General features: G+C 41.1%; 2 protein-coding genes and 1 non-coding gene across 5 annotated transcripts; all 3 read left to right on the top strand.

Moving 5' to 3' along the window:
- The first annotated feature begins 174 nt into the window (after positions 1-174).
- LOC133913427 (uncharacterized) lies at positions 175-10283 on the top strand. Of its 3 annotated transcripts, none has more exons than XM_062356576.1 (17): positions 175-925; positions 1451-1713; positions 2457-2534; positions 3223-3443; positions 5312-5404; positions 6259-6342; positions 6543-6659; positions 6762-6852; positions 6930-6986; positions 7196-7249; positions 7394-7451; positions 7734-7810; positions 8598-8668; positions 9016-9076; positions 9547-9606; positions 9700-9762; positions 9870-10283. In XM_062356576.1, exons 1-17 carry the CDS (start codon positions 694-696, stop codon positions 9990-9992), a joined length of 1803 nt encoding a protein of 600 aa, XP_062212560.1. In that variant the 5' UTR covers positions 175-693; the 3' UTR covers positions 9993-10283. The 3 variants fall into 3 exon arrangements, with proteins under 3 accessions (XP_062212560.1, XP_062212562.1, XP_062212561.1); XM_062356578.1 differs by having other exon boundaries at positions 178-668; XM_062356577.1 differs by having other exon boundaries at positions 178-826.
- A 1006-nt stretch (positions 10284-11289) lies between these two features.
- LOC133913426 (uncharacterized) lies at positions 11290-14067 on the top strand. Its single transcript, XM_062356575.1, has 8 exons — positions 11290-11507; positions 11651-11732; positions 12208-12261; positions 12371-12462; positions 12543-12656; positions 13436-13503; positions 13579-13690; positions 13755-14067. Exons 1-8 carry the CDS (start codon positions 11454-11456, stop codon positions 13848-13850), a joined length of 672 nt encoding a protein of 223 aa, XP_062212559.1. The 5' UTR covers positions 11290-11453; the 3' UTR covers positions 13851-14067.
- A 420-nt stretch (positions 14068-14487) lies between these two features.
- On the top strand, positions 14488-14561 carry TRNAT-AGU (transfer RNA threonine (anticodon AGU)). The gene has a single exon. It is a non-coding gene; the product is annotated as a tRNA-Thr (tRNA).

The raw sequence follows: 14561 nt of genomic DNA, 5'->3' as shown, positions 1-14561 counted from the left end.
TACTATCAATATTATACTTTTTATCTCCCTACTATATACTATATTATACTTATTATCTCCCTACTATATACTATATTATACTTATACTAACTCACTAGTTTTATCATGTCCCGGTTTTCACGGGTCCATCCTCAAAACCACCCACCCCATGCTACCATTCCCTCCGGCTCTTATTTTTGGGTGAGCGCTCGTGTGGCCGGAGCAACGCCCCGGAACGGGAGCGGAGCCGCGCCATCCGTTACCACCGGAGCGACGTCACCACAGCCTCAACTCAAACCCATCCTCCACCACCAGCCAGCCCGCCCCTCCCCCGTCCGCCCGCGCCCGCGCCCGCGCCCTCTGCTGCTTCCAACGCACGCGAGCCCCGCATCCGCATCCGCATCCGCATCCGAGAATCGGCACACGATCCCTGCGCCACTTGTCCCGTCACCCAACCCCACCCCCGCAGTCCGCGCCTCCGCTCGCCCGTCGGCCAACGCCCGGCGCGCGATGAGATGAGATGACGCCGCCGCGCGGCGGTGCTCGGCCTCGCATCCCTCACGCGCACCAGCACTCGAGCACGTCTGGATTCCTCCTCCCATCCCACCCAGCATTTATTCCCTCCCCCACGGCAACGCTCACGCTTCCGTCGTCCCGTCTCGTCACATCCGGCTGCTCGCCTATTTAAGGTGCGCGGGCTGAGAGCCAGCGATAATGCTCTCCTCCAGGAAGCCGCTCGCCGCCGCTCTTCATCTCGCACCCCTCTCGCCTCCACTGCTTCTCTTCTTCGCGTCCGCGTCCGCGTCCTCGTCGTGCTCTCCCGCCGCGTGGGCCTCCGGCCCGAGAGGTACCCGTATCCGGGCATTCGTGAATTCAATGTCGTTTCGGGTGGATTTTCTCGGGGGACTGCGAATTTTGCGGTTTTCTCGTGGTGATTTGTGCGACCGTGCGATTCCTATCCTATCTGTTACGAAATGGAGGCTTGCCCTTGCTTCAATGTTTTGGGGTGTTTTTCCCTGTGGACGAATGCTATAAATTTCCCATTTTCCTTGCTTTTTGGTGGTTGTTTTGACGAAATTTTGTGGCTTAGTTCCTACAACTATTGTCCTTTTGATGAATTTCGTATGGGTTGATCGGAGCCTTATGCTGAATCGGTAGTGACATGCGGATGTTGTGGCTTTTTTTTTTTTTGGAATTTGATGGATTCTGCACTTTGCATATCATTTTGGTATTTAACGTTTTAATAGTTCAAAATGTGCATTTTGCTCATGAGGTGTGGGGTTTCGGTTTACTCGTGGTAGAGCTTACAACTTTACCCGTACTTCTTTTTCGTTGATCATCTAACAATTTCAATAACTCGACAGAATTCCTGATTGAGACACTGAGCTTTCCACCGACCGTAAATTATAGTTAACATTTTTAATGTAGCTGGGTATGCTCTTACTGTACTGATGCATTTATCTCACATCAGGTTGTAGTGCTGTAAGGATGGACAGCGGCGCGGTAGAGCCAGCAGCCACTGGGGCAGTATGGTCAACGCCTTCGGCAGAACCGAGAAGCATTTCTATCGGGAAGGAGATATTCTGCAATAGGTCACTCAACATGAGGAACATCACAGCAGTGGGATTTGATATGGACTACACTCTTGCTCAGTACAAGCCTGAGACCTTTGAGACCCTTGCTTACTATGGTACAATAGAGAAGCTTGTGAAGGATCTGCACTACCCTGAGGAGGTATGTTACATTGAGCGTTCGACACGTCAATATAAATTATCCGGATTGATTGCTTTTTACCAGATTTTGTTGGTTTAGAATTTACGAGTAATTTGTTAGGCCTTTCCATGCGTGCTTTATAAGAGAGTTCATGGCACATAGGTATTTGTCCTGTTTATGTTGTGTTCCAGATTCCATATACATACTTTTACTGTTTGCTGCTGCGTCTAAGATTGTACTATTCGGAAGTCATAGAAGTTACTGTGGTTCTTATGCATCATTTTATAGATTTGGTCGCCATTCTGTTCTAATGCATTTAGAGGCCTGACTTTAGCTTGTCACTGAATTTAGCATGCAATTGACTATTGAGTATTTGAGTTGTGACATCATTTTTTTTACCTGTCTCGAGGAAGCAAATCAGCTTCTGGTTATGAAACAACGAAGGGGAATAGTACATTCTATACCTATATTTGTTTCGCTATGGAGTTATGACTGCATAAAGTTGGTGATGTTCTCGATTAAAGTTCCTTACTGGAGCTATTGCTGTTTCTCTTAGCAAGGGTCATTAACTGCTGCACTGATAGAGCTGCGAAAGCATCAGAGCATGAAGCTTAATATCCACTTATTAAGCAGAACTATTTTTTAGAAAGTACATTTTCCTTGTTTTCAGAATTTGCCTTTCCATACTGAGATTTATGAAAGCATATTCTTTTGTTGTGCTCGTTTTGGTTCAGAATTTCATTTGCTATGTTTTCATCATGCAGCTGTTAAGTTGGGAGTTTGACTGGAAATATATGGTCAGAGGACTAGTTCTTGATAAGAAGAGAGGAAATATCTTGAAGGTCAGTTATAACTGCTTAAATTTGCCCATTTTATGTGGAAATTATATTACACTGCCAGTTCGTACAGTAACCATTAACCAAAGTATCTAAATTGACGAAAATGGGAACAAGACGCTGTAAATCCATGTAGTATTATGCAGACCATAAAATATTTTATCTTGTTATCAATGAAGGGGTCAACCACATTTTTACAATAATCAGAGCTCCAAATTTTATATTAAATTATTAATATTTGAAACCTGCTGTTGGTGGTTGTATGATTTAGAATTAAAGGTGTCCTGTCAAACTAATCTATGCCTTTTCTGTTGAATGTTCTACCTAATTTTCACCTATATCAGAGATTATAGTTGAATCATAATCACCATTTTTGAGCTAATATTTGCAGTTCCCCAATATTAATTGTTCACTGAGCATGTGCCATCATCTTGGAAATAGCAAATGGTATCTCTCAATGTAAAGTACCAACTGATTAGATCATTAGAAGGAACAACAAAACAGGTTGAGGCCTCAAGCATAAATTGATGTGATCTATGTTGTAAGATTTAACTTGAGTATCTGCTGCTGTTGTCAATTCGGTTTTTATATCTCAAATCGTGTTGCTGCATTTGTGTGCTGGATTTTCAATACTTTACTTTTTATTTTTGAATGGAATTAACTCTTTTTAACTATTTGGGTGGTGTATTATCAGATGGATCGGCACAAGTATGTAAAAGTTGCATACCATGGATTTGGGGAACTGTCAAAGGAAGAAAAAGTTGCTGCTTACGGGAGTACACTGATAAGAGATTCATTTGATGAACCTGATTACGCCCTTATAGATACGCTTTTCTCATTGGGTGAAGCCTATCTATTTGCTCAGCTTGTTGATTTCATGGACAGAAATCCTGGAAAATTACCTGCAGGCACTGAGTATGGCTATTCCCATCTGTACATGTTTACCATACTGTAGGGACTTAAAAATTTAAGTACATGATTTAAATATGAGTTAATTGAGCCAAATGATAGAAGTAAATGGTTGCATTTTGACAATCATATTCACTGCTGAATGTTTCATGCTTCTTTATTTTTTGGATTGCAATTATTAAATGAGATATGTCTTTGAAGAAATTAACCAATATTTAACCAACACCACAATATTTGTAAACAATAACTATATTTCAGTGCAATACTCCAAATTGCTTCCTTTCCCTACTTCATCCATAAAGTTAAATCTACAATCTCTAAATTCCGTAAATGCGAGGCCTGCTATTTTCCCTTTCTCTCCTTTCTTCATTTCATGCCGGCTTGTTTTTCATCATGAGGTATTACGTTTCCTAGTGTAGTGATGCACTATGATCCATGCTGATGTCTCTCTAGACCTTTGATTGCTGGACCATGCTTGTATTGATCAATTCAGTGTTACTTGGACAGCCATGTCAATTATTTTTTTGCCGAATCGGACACCCTAATCCGATTGGATTCCAACACTCGGTGTCCATGTTCAAGTTACATTTCCATGCCTCCCCCACCCCCATGTCCTTGTCAGGTTCCTAACACTCATGCTCATGGTCAAGTAACACTACTCAATTGTATGAATGCATTATACACCAAGTCAGGCTATGTCTGTACTCCATGCCTGTATTGGTGATTCCATGTTGCTCCCATTCCCTTGTTAGTCATTGAGACAAGCTTACCTAACACAACCTCTTGGTGGTCTTTAAATACTTACTACATATGGGCACATGAGGTTTGAAGGCATGAAGATGTTAGGATGATCGCATGAGTCATATCATATTACCATGACATGCCTTGTCGATACCCTCCCTGTACTGTTCCATACCACACTATTCTCGTGGGCACTCATTGTTAAATTTTACTTTTTTTTCACACTTAGACGTGCGATTTGAGGTTGCTGTGTTTGGTGTTCTCATGAATTCACAGGCTCATGACCGTACCAAAATTTTAATTGTGACAACGAGCAAATTGTTCAATAATGACGCTGGAACTTTCTGTAAGTTCCAGTGTTAACTATGTCGAAGCCTTAATTAACCTGCTACCTTTTGCTGTGCCTGAACACTATTATGGCGCAGTTGTCTTTTCCATTTTTGCTCCCATGAGGCCAACAAAATCAGAACTGCTGGCACCCAATGTCTTCCACCTTACACAACACCAGCATAAGCATGTGAATGAATAGACTATTTTTTAGCATGTATCTTTTAATTTAACAGGACAACAGAGCCTTATTACTTCAGGAAAAATCATATTTTGTTGTTTACTTTAGTTGCTCTTTAGGTTTTTCTTTCTCTGTTCTGCCTGGAGCTAACTTATATCCTGAAATCACCTACAACTTCAAAGAAACTCTAAAAGAGCTCTGTGCTACTTGCATGAACTTAGGGCCTGTTTGTTTGAGCTTCTGCTTTTGGCTTTTCTGAAAAGCTGTGCTTTTGGCTTTTCTGAAAAACTGTTTTTGGAAATCGGTTGTTGGTTTCTACAATAAATTTTTGGCTTCTCAGCATATAACTTCTCAGAAAAGCCACTCTCAGCGAGCTTCTCAGCTTCTAGTTCATTTTCCTCAGAAGCAGCTTCTGGCTTCTCCAGAAGCCACTTCTCAGCAAATCCGTTTGTTCTGGCTTCTGGGCTTCTGACAGAAGCAGAAGCCAGAAGCAGCTGGAAACAAACAGGCCCTTAGTATATTTCCTTTTGCTTCTTCATTTGTAACTGTAGTCCTTCATCCTTTCTTCTTGAGCTTATATAAATTGACTCTTTGTTTGTGTGCTTGCATTACTATGTTGGTACAGCTATCCACTTATGTATAGAGATGTGAGGTCTGCGGTTGACTTGTGTCATCGTGATGGAACTTTAAAGAAGATGGTCGCGAAGGATCCTGGCAGGTAACTCAGTTCCCTATTTTATGATAAACTATTTAATACTAGACACCTTACATAACCACAGTGCTTTATCCCTACAGACTGACTTCTTTTTTCTATAAGGCTGCCTTGATTTTTTTTTCTCGAATACGCAGAAGAGCTGCATATCATTGCATTAAGAGAGGAATAAAACAAGTACACAACATGAAAACACAACACCCACACAGTCACACACACATCACCGAACCAGCTAAAGAATACATGCACGCCACATGCTATAAACACGACCCCAACAGCTACAACGAACCGAGCTCAAAGCACAGGTAGCTGTGATAATCCAACCGCTCCTGCATCACACCAAAGTTGGGCCTCCTCCCCAGCCCGTCGCAGGACCGTTTGGATGTTAGGCATAACACCATTAAACACATAATCATTCTGGTGTCTCCAAATCAGCCATGCTCCAAGAATCACCAAGGAATTGAATCCCCGTCTCGCTGGTTTAACTATCCTGCTTCTAGCCCGCAGCCACCATTCGCTGAAGGCCTCCTCATCACCTTGTGGCGTCAGATCAGGCAGGCCAAAACGCCTAAAGAGGAAGAACCAAACTTGCCTTGCAAACACACATGTCATCAAGATATGTTGAATTGATTCCTCCACCTGATCGCATAAAGGACATTGCGCAGGATGCGGCAAACCCCTTCGGGACAAGCGATCCGCCGTCCAACAGTGATTATGGACAGGCTGCCTTGATTTTTATTTTGGTCCACTTGCCAATTGGCAGTTTGGCATCCATGCATTACTTCCAATGTTTAAACTGTTATATACTTATAATTATGTTCTAGTTGACACGGCTAATTTGTGTAGTTTCAACATGGCAGGTACATCAATGAGGACTTGGCAATTGTACCAATGCTTGAAATGATTAGAAAATCTGGACGCTCAACATTCTTAGTGACAAATAGGTATGTGGTCCCTTTATGATTTCAGGCTTCTTGAGACTTACATCGACAAACTTCTATAATGCAGTCTTATGTTTTTTGGTTTCTTTTCTCCTAAAAGAACCCATGTAGCACATTTAAGGTTTTTCATCTCGCTGCATCCTACATTTCTGAGATTTTAGTTACAATCTACTTGCTATCTAGACATTCACTCATTGATGCAGTTTGTGGGACTACACCGATGTTGTCATGAACTACCTTTCTGGACCATACACTTCATATGTAGGCTCTGGTCTCAACCACAAGTGGCTTGAATATTTTGATGTTGTAATAACAGGAAGGTTTGTGTCTTATGTTCCCTGATTTCCCTTTCTTTTTCTTGGTATTTATTTAGTGAAAGCATATGCTTCGTCAACTCAGCCAGTCCTCTTTAAACTTTTCAGTTCAAAGCCAAGCTTCTTCCATGATGATAACCGTGCAGGACTCTTTGAAGTTGAGCCTGATTCCGGAAAACTTCTAAATGCTGATATTCAGGCTAGTAAATTTGATCAGGTCTAATCTATTGCTAGCACATGTTTTTTATTTCCTAATATATTTGGTCCTTCATGAAGATTGGAAGCCCAAGATCAAGTCATCAGCAAACAAAACCAGTTCACAAAGTTTACCAGGTACTTATTTTTCTGACAGAATGTATATTGCAATTCTTACCATAATATAGTGACTTTTCAGATGTGGGCGATGGTTACACAGATGACCACTTAACACAATCAATTTTATAGCTTGCATTTTTGTGATTTCATTTCAATTATTGTGCTGTATACCTTAGCTCTAGCAAGTAAATGAGTATAATATCTATTTATTGCTATATCTTTTTCAGGGAGGTAATGTCGGTCATCTTCACAGATTACTTTCTGTTGCTTCTAGCTCGCAGGTATTGGTTCTACACTTATTATACTATTCAAAATGGTTTCAAGGACATATTTTTGTTGCCCTGAAATTCGGACCGACACTTAATGTGATCTTAGTACATCAATCAAATCGAATTACGCAACATCTTATTCTTACCATTTCATAGATCCTCTATGTTGGTGATCACATATATGGAGATATTCTGCGCAGCAAGAAAGTTTTGGGTACGTTTTGTTCATCCTCTACATTTTAGGAGTGCTGGAAATTTGATATATCTGTGAACCTTATTGAACTCGATAGTTTTGATTGTGCACCATCCTAACTTGTGTGTGTGACACACACACACGCACGCACACAAATAACGAGTTTGGGATGGCACACTAGCAAAACCATAAACTCTCAATGGTATACACACACATTTCCCTTTTAATATTGCACTTATCCACAGATCAACTATACTTATCCATTTTATAAGTGCTTGTGTATGTGCTGTGATTCTTTGAAAGGTTGGCGGACTATGCTGGTGATACCAGAGCTGGAGGAAGAGGTGAAACTTCTTTCAGAATCAAAGTCTACTCGAAAGGTATTAATTGACGCTCAGTTGCTCATTCAGGAAATGAGTCCTAACAATGTGAACTTATATCAACTGGGCATAGGCTATAACAGTCTTGAGTCGCACATCCTAGGAAAGCACCACTGCAGCAGCCTACAGTCCTGAATTAGTAACATGCACTTTCCTTTATCAATAATTTCCATATTGATTGGATACTTTTCTTAAATGAAAACAAATGTTTAACAACTCTACTTTTGAGACTAACATTTGCATGATACTACTCATAATTTCATGTTTGATAGAATTTAATCTTGACCAATAAAATGTTTTCCAATATTTCCCTCCTCAGTTGTGAACAGTCTAATAGGAGAAGAGTTCTTGTCAGAATACAGTTTCCCCTAAAAAAACATAGTTTGCCAGGTATAATGATAAGGGAATCGGAGCACCTTGAGTTAATATTCTCAAGTTGCCCTGCATGTCACAAAAACTAAGTAGTGGATCAGGTGGTATCGTTTCATTTTTTTTATTAAAGAGCTATAAAAATTTGTATAATATATGCATATTAAAACTTCCCTACATTATCTCATGTGCGTAATTATGTGCATCTGAGTTTCTTTTCCCGTGTTTTCGTCTATCTTTTTTGCATGCTGAGCTGCCATGTTATCAGTCTATGTGCCAGCAACTTATTCATGGCCCTTCTTTTTGTTCCATTCTTCTCACGAGCTTAGACATCCTAGGATGGTGCTGAGTTGATATGTAAACAGCCTATGCACCAGCAACTTGTTCATGGCCCTATTTTATGTGCTATCCATATCAGGAGCTTAGACATCTTAGGATGGAGCGTGATTCAATCGAAGACAGAATCCATCATCTCGAATGGTCTCTCAAGTAAGTCTGCTAAGTTAAACTCTATTTTTACTGTTCTCCGTTTTAAATCTCTTTGCAGATACCCCAAGACTATTGCTTTAGCTTTCAAGAATGAAGTTGAACGGTCCTAAGATATCTGTACCATTGCATCAAATTAATCTTGAAGCTTTCTATGAACAATTTTCCAACACATCTTTTTAAAAATAAATTTGCTAAGCAACAATTCTTGTGTCCACTCCCAACGGTCTTGTCACCTACTATTTGCAATGCAGTGTTTAAAACAAGTGTTCTTTCTCTTGATATCATGTTGTTTCCTTATTTCTGATTTACATCATGAATTGCTATGTCTAACCCTCCCTTTTGTCCAGATTTGAAGATCTTACAGAAAATCAGAAAGAAAAGTTGTTCTCTGAACATGAAAATCTACTGGTCAGTCCTTGTTCTGATTTACTTAGTTCTCAGTTTGGAGCGAGCATTTCAACAATGTATAGGGTCATGTGTTGAGTTTTGCTCTCCTTCTACTCCCCAGTCACAAGTCTTGTATGCCAAATCTTCATATTTCAATACACCGTTCAGGTTGTTGTTAAGCCTGATGTAGTTCCTCTCTCTCAAAAAAGAAAAATAATTTTACCCTCACAAGTGAAAGAAAAAGATGATGCTCTTAGACATATCTTGTAGATTAGACAGTACTAAGATAGTAAGATGTGCCCTTGGATTTTTAAGGACCAACCTGTCTGACTTCTGGTTGAGATAACATCACTCTTTCAGATTATGTATGTAGGACTTGTGCACAATATTGGGGTCTTTATATGAAGCACAGTGTCAACTTCCATACTGCTCATTTTATTGGTAAAAGCAATTTTTCATGTTACTATGTTTTTCATTTTTTTTTATTGCAGCAAAAGCGAGAGCATGTTCGCCACCTTCATCAAGAGGCTCAGAGGCAACATCATCAGAAGGTAATTTGCTTAAATTACACAACCATCAGAAAGAGTGTCCCGGACTAAACACTCTTTGTCGTTCTAATTGATTTTTCTTCTATTTGATTTAAGTTTCATAAGGTGTGGGGACAGCTGATGAAGACTGGGTACCAAAATTCCCGATTCGCCCATCAGGTGCTGGGATGTCTAAAGACATTTGGCATTTAATACTGGAAAAAAGTTTTAATGGGCAGCAATGTTTAGTTAGTTGACGCATGTTTCTGCTTCGCTTGTTTCCGCAGGTTGAGAGATTTGCGTGCCTGTACAGCAGCCAGGTTACAAACTTCGGTTTGTATTCCCCCAACAAGTACTATCGTCCGAGCGAAGATTACATGCCCCATGAGTTCGATGTGCTTGGGCTGTAGGAGCAGTCTCTGCTGGTGTTCTAAGTTCCCTGTTGTAATTGACCCGCAGCTGGATAGGAGGGTGATTTTAGTTGGCATTGAATAAACAAATGTAGTTGCAGCATTACCCCTGAACAATGATGAAGTTTATCGGGTGAAAGCTTCACCCATTCGACATATTACCTGAGAGGAAAAGAAGGGAAGGTTTATCTATAGTGGCTATAGATTCGTATAGAAGAACAGTAATTTTACCTGTATCTTTTTGTACATAACAATGTCTTAAGCAGAAGCAAAGGAAAGCAATGTCGATCATGTCCTGAGTGCATGTATTATTTGTTTCTTGTGATTCAATCGTTTTGGTAAGTGCATGGAGTCCAACAATATGGACTTGATCTTGCAGGCTCTGCGAGTTGCAGCAGTTCAAGTGTTCAGCTAGTTAAAGAAGGCCAACATGTCCAGTATGAAAAGCATACTTGGGCGAACAAATGCAAAAAAAAAAACCTAGCGTCGAGCAGCGACTGCGGGAGGGAGTGTAGGAGGTTACAAGTGATAATAGTACCGTGTGCGGGACATGATCGTGTGTGTGTTTTGATAACTGCAGTAGTAGTAGTTTGTTTTGCACTCGCTCGGTAGAAGGCGCTTATCTCCTCCGGGGAAAAAAAGACGACGCTTGTGCATTAAGTATGTTGGTTGCTTAAGACTTTCTTGCATACAATTTTTAAAAGTCACTGAGTGCTAGACGCGCGATAAAGGCACCTAGCACCTAGGTCGATTAGATGGGCTATGCGGCTGTCTATGCAATATATGCGACGAGCGTTTTTTCTTTATTTTTATTAGTAAAATAGATCTTACTCTCTCCGTTCAAAAATACATACGGTTTTTGACTATTCACATTTTCGGTGTGCAATTGTGACCACTATTTTTCTATTAAAATATAGTTATAATATATAGTAAAAAATATAATATTATGAAAATATTTTTTAAGATAAATCTACACGTATAATATATAGTTAAAGTTTTAAAAGTTTGATCAGATCTTAATTAAAACGTTAAATATTTATAATTGGATGGAGTATATCCGTAACCGGTAACGATGTGAGAAGACGGATGAGGGTGGATATTAAAAGTGGTTAAATTATACGAATTTTAGGGGTTTTATTAGCTAGGTGGAGAGTAAGAAAATAGATGGTGCGAGAATTAACTCGTGTTTTATATAATAGAGGTATATAATTTATTTATTTTTAAAACATAAAAATGAAAAAAATTCATATCAGCCACGCATAGCCTGCCTAGACAGGGCCCTTGCCGCCCTTCCCGACGCAGCCCACCCAAGCCCAGACCACTTGCACGCAGCAGCAATGTCTTCCTCCTCCACCCGGGCATCTCTGCAGCCACTAACCCGCAGCCCGGCAGCTCCAGCTCCACCTCCCTTTCGGTCCGAGGCCATCGCCTCCGCCTCGGCGCCGTCGACGTCGCTCCGCCATGGCGTCGCTCCTGACCCGGCAGGCAGCGCAGGCGCTCCGCGCGAGGCAGACGGTACGGAACCCTAGCCCCCACACCTCCCCTATCCGCGCTCCCAGATCCCTATCGGTTGACGGATTCTCAGATCGAACCTTGCCGTTCCGTGGTGCTAGTGTTGTGATGCGTGAGTTTGTGATTTCGTGGTGCTGGTGTTGCAGGCGCAGCTCGGGCCGGCCGCGGCAGCGATGCAGGGGCACCTCCGCACCTACATGAATGCAGAGACGCCAAAGAGGTTCAAAGGTCGCCACTGTCCCCTTTTTCTATTGGGCTGTTTGGTAGTATTAGAATTACCATAAGAAAACTTTTGTTTGTGTTACATTGGTTCTAGCGTCGGTACTAGGTATCCTATATGCTGCAAGTAGTGAGTACAGTCGATCTGTTGAATGTGATACCTACAATAGTGAGTGAGAGCAACGAATTAAGGCTAGATGTGAAAATGTTTGTGATAGATCGTTGATTATCAATTAGTTGTAACTTTCGACCAACATGAAATGCTCGGAGATGAATTTGTGCCTTGCCGCATTGGTTTGTGTTAAGATAGCGTGCTGAACTTGAAATCAGGAGCTGAATAGCCGATGACAGGCTACTGTGCATATACCTGTATGAGCTTTAATTTTTAGGCTCTGATTTCGATGCTGTATTTGTGTATGCATACTTTAATTTGAATTTGTTCGACACCACTGTGCTCTGAAAGTATCTAATCCTATTTGACCAGAGGATGAGGAGAAAGAGCAGCTTGCAAAAGAGATTGCAAAAGATTGGAATGCTGGTGAGTTTCTGCAAGATGTTTTTCTATGCGTAGGATAAGAGTATGATCCTTGGCTCCTTATTGCTGTCCAGATAGTGGTAATTTTCTATTCTGAATTTACTTGCTTCAGTGTTTGAAAGGAGCATCAATACATTGTTTTTGACTGAAATGGTCCGCGGCTTGTCACTGACGCTCAAGTACTTCTTCGAGAGGAACGTTACAGTAAGTGTGAATTTGACATGTATTGTTATTCGGCCGTAACTGCATACTGGCATTGACTGTTTTATCTTACCACCTTGCAGATTAACTATCCATTCGAGAAGGGTCCTCTGAGTCCCCGCTTCCGAGGAGAACATGCTCTCAGACGTTATGAATCTGGGGAAGAGCGTTGCATTGCATGTAAACTATGCGAGGCTGTAAGTTGTACTTTCTTAAGTTTAAATTAAAATTCAAAGTTTTGAATTCAAATGATGAACAATGAACTAGTGGGTTTCCTGTCTTTCTGGAAGGGTACCAGACAAATTCAATCTGCTCGCAGAAGTACCATTTACCAACTTGGATCTGTTTGCCACCGCCTGAGATTTTTGGCTAAACTGGAATAACCCAGATTGTGGAACCTTATGAGTTCATAAGAATTAGTATGATAGAATTTTGGACAATCTTGTTTTGAAAAGAATTTTTAACTGTGAATAAGTTGGCAGCAAAGTCATTGCATATTTTTGTACTATTGGTTCATTAAAAAAAAACATTTGCAGCTCAATCTTTGAGGAACTCCTTGTCATATAAGTATGGTGTAAGCAACTAGCTCATATAATGTGGCCAAAGAAATTTTGTAATGGGCCATCATATCTTTAATTATGAAATACTTAGTTCTAGATAGTAGATATGGAGCTCAGACTTCTTAGGCTCTTATGTTCACTGGTTCGGTGGTTTTATCCTAGATTTACCAACCACTTTAGCAGCAACTTATATATCCATGAAGTAGCTTTCTATACCAGACTAATCTAGTATAGTGAAATTCCGGGCTTGTTATACTCAAATGAGCATTGCAAGTTATCAAGTGTGTAAAGCAGTAGACCAATAGTATTTGGCTTAAGATGGTTTCATTGTTTACAGTTCTCATTCCCTATTGATCTGATGCTTGTATGTGATTATTTGAGAAGAATCTGTCTCACTTAGCGTAAACAATGTCCAGATATGCCCAGCTCAGGCAATTACAATTGAGGCTGAAGAACGTGAAGATGGCAGTCGCCGAACCACAAGGTAACCAAAGGCTTAATTGCTTGAGACCAGCAATTAAGCTTTATTCTGAATTCTGATGGTCCGTTTATCTTGCAGATATGACATTGACATGACCAAATGCATTTACTGTGGGTTCTGCCAAGAGGCCTGCCCAGTCGATGCTATTGTCGAAGGGCCTAACTTCGAGTTTGCTACTGAGACCCACGAGGTAAAATACTTGATTCAATTGTAGGTTTCGTCTCAAGTTTCAACTTTTTGCTGCAACCATGCAGGAACTGCTGTACGACAAGGAGAAACTACTTGAGAACGGCGATCGCTGGGAGACTGAGATTGCTGAGAACTTGAGATCTGAGAGTCTTTATCGCTGATTTTTTCTTTCCTTGTGATAAGCTGGGTTCGTCATTTCCCGTATTTACTCAACTAGCTGATAAATAAGCAAACCATGTATCTTAACTTGAATACCAGGTACATGTTTTTTTACATCGGCACCGACTGTCTGTTGTATTATGTGCCAGGGCAAAGGTGCACTGCATGTTCTTTGTTACAATCGATTGAACTGTTTTCAACACAGGCGATGTTTGCGAACTGAACAGAACACCGTGGTCTGGTCTCGATGAACTTCAATTTGATTTTTGGTACATTTCTTTCGCTTGGATGTCGTGTGATGATGACGGGTCCTGCAGGACGTTTGTGTCTCACTTACCTACCCCGTGCATTGTCAATCATTTAACTGAGGGTTGAATGAAGTTTGTCGTTCAGGCATCACGTGACAGGTTTTTCAGAGTAACTTCAGGCGACTAGTAGCCATTCGGCACTGGAGCGGCATTGGTGGGAGCAGTGGATAACGCCGGCAGGAAGCCGTCGATGCATCGGTCTGTGGATGACCATTTTAGCTGCGGGCATCTAGACTTCTAGACCCAGGCGCCTGGCGTGGTGGGGAGCATAAGAGCTTGTACAACAAGTAATTATGATACTAAGATGTGCTGATGAGTCGTGGTGCGAGAAGCTTTCGTAGCTCAGTTGGTTAGAGCACCCGTTTAGTAAGCGGGAGGTCTTGAGTTCGACTCTCAACGAAAGCA

This window comes from Phragmites australis, chromosome 3 (genome assembly GCF_958298935.1).
Source record: "Phragmites australis chromosome 3, lpPhrAust1.1, whole genome shotgun sequence".
NCBI classification, from domain to species: Eukaryota; Viridiplantae; Streptophyta; class Magnoliopsida; order Poales; family Poaceae; genus Phragmites; species Phragmites australis.
This window is presented reverse-complemented; position numbering and strand designations above follow the sequence as displayed.

Bases quoted from the DNA above. Each gene is read 5' to 3' on its own strand.
- LOC133913427 (XM_062356576.1), top strand. From the start codon at position 694: ATGCTCTCCTCCAGGAAGCCGCTCGCCGCCGCTCTTCATCTCGCACCC. The intron at 1,714-2,456 runs GTATGTTACATT...TTCATCATGCAG, and splicing joins ATCTGCACTACCCTGAGGAG to CTGTTAAGTTGGGAGTTTGA. The intron at 9,763-9,869 runs GTGCTGGGATGT...TTGTTTCCGCAG, and splicing joins ATTCCCGATTCGCCCATCAG to GTTGAGAGATTTGCGTGCCT.
- LOC133913426 (XM_062356575.1), top strand. From the start codon at position 11,454: ATGGCGTCGCTCCTGACCCGGCAGGCAGCGCAGGCGCTCCGCGCGAGG. The intron at 12,657-13,435 runs GTAAGTTGTACT...AACAATGTCCAG, and splicing joins CATGTAAACTATGCGAGGCT to ATATGCCCAGCTCAGGCAAT. The intron at 13,691-13,754 runs GTAAAATACTTG...GCAACCATGCAG, and splicing joins TTGCTACTGAGACCCACGAG to GAACTGCTGTACGACAAGGA.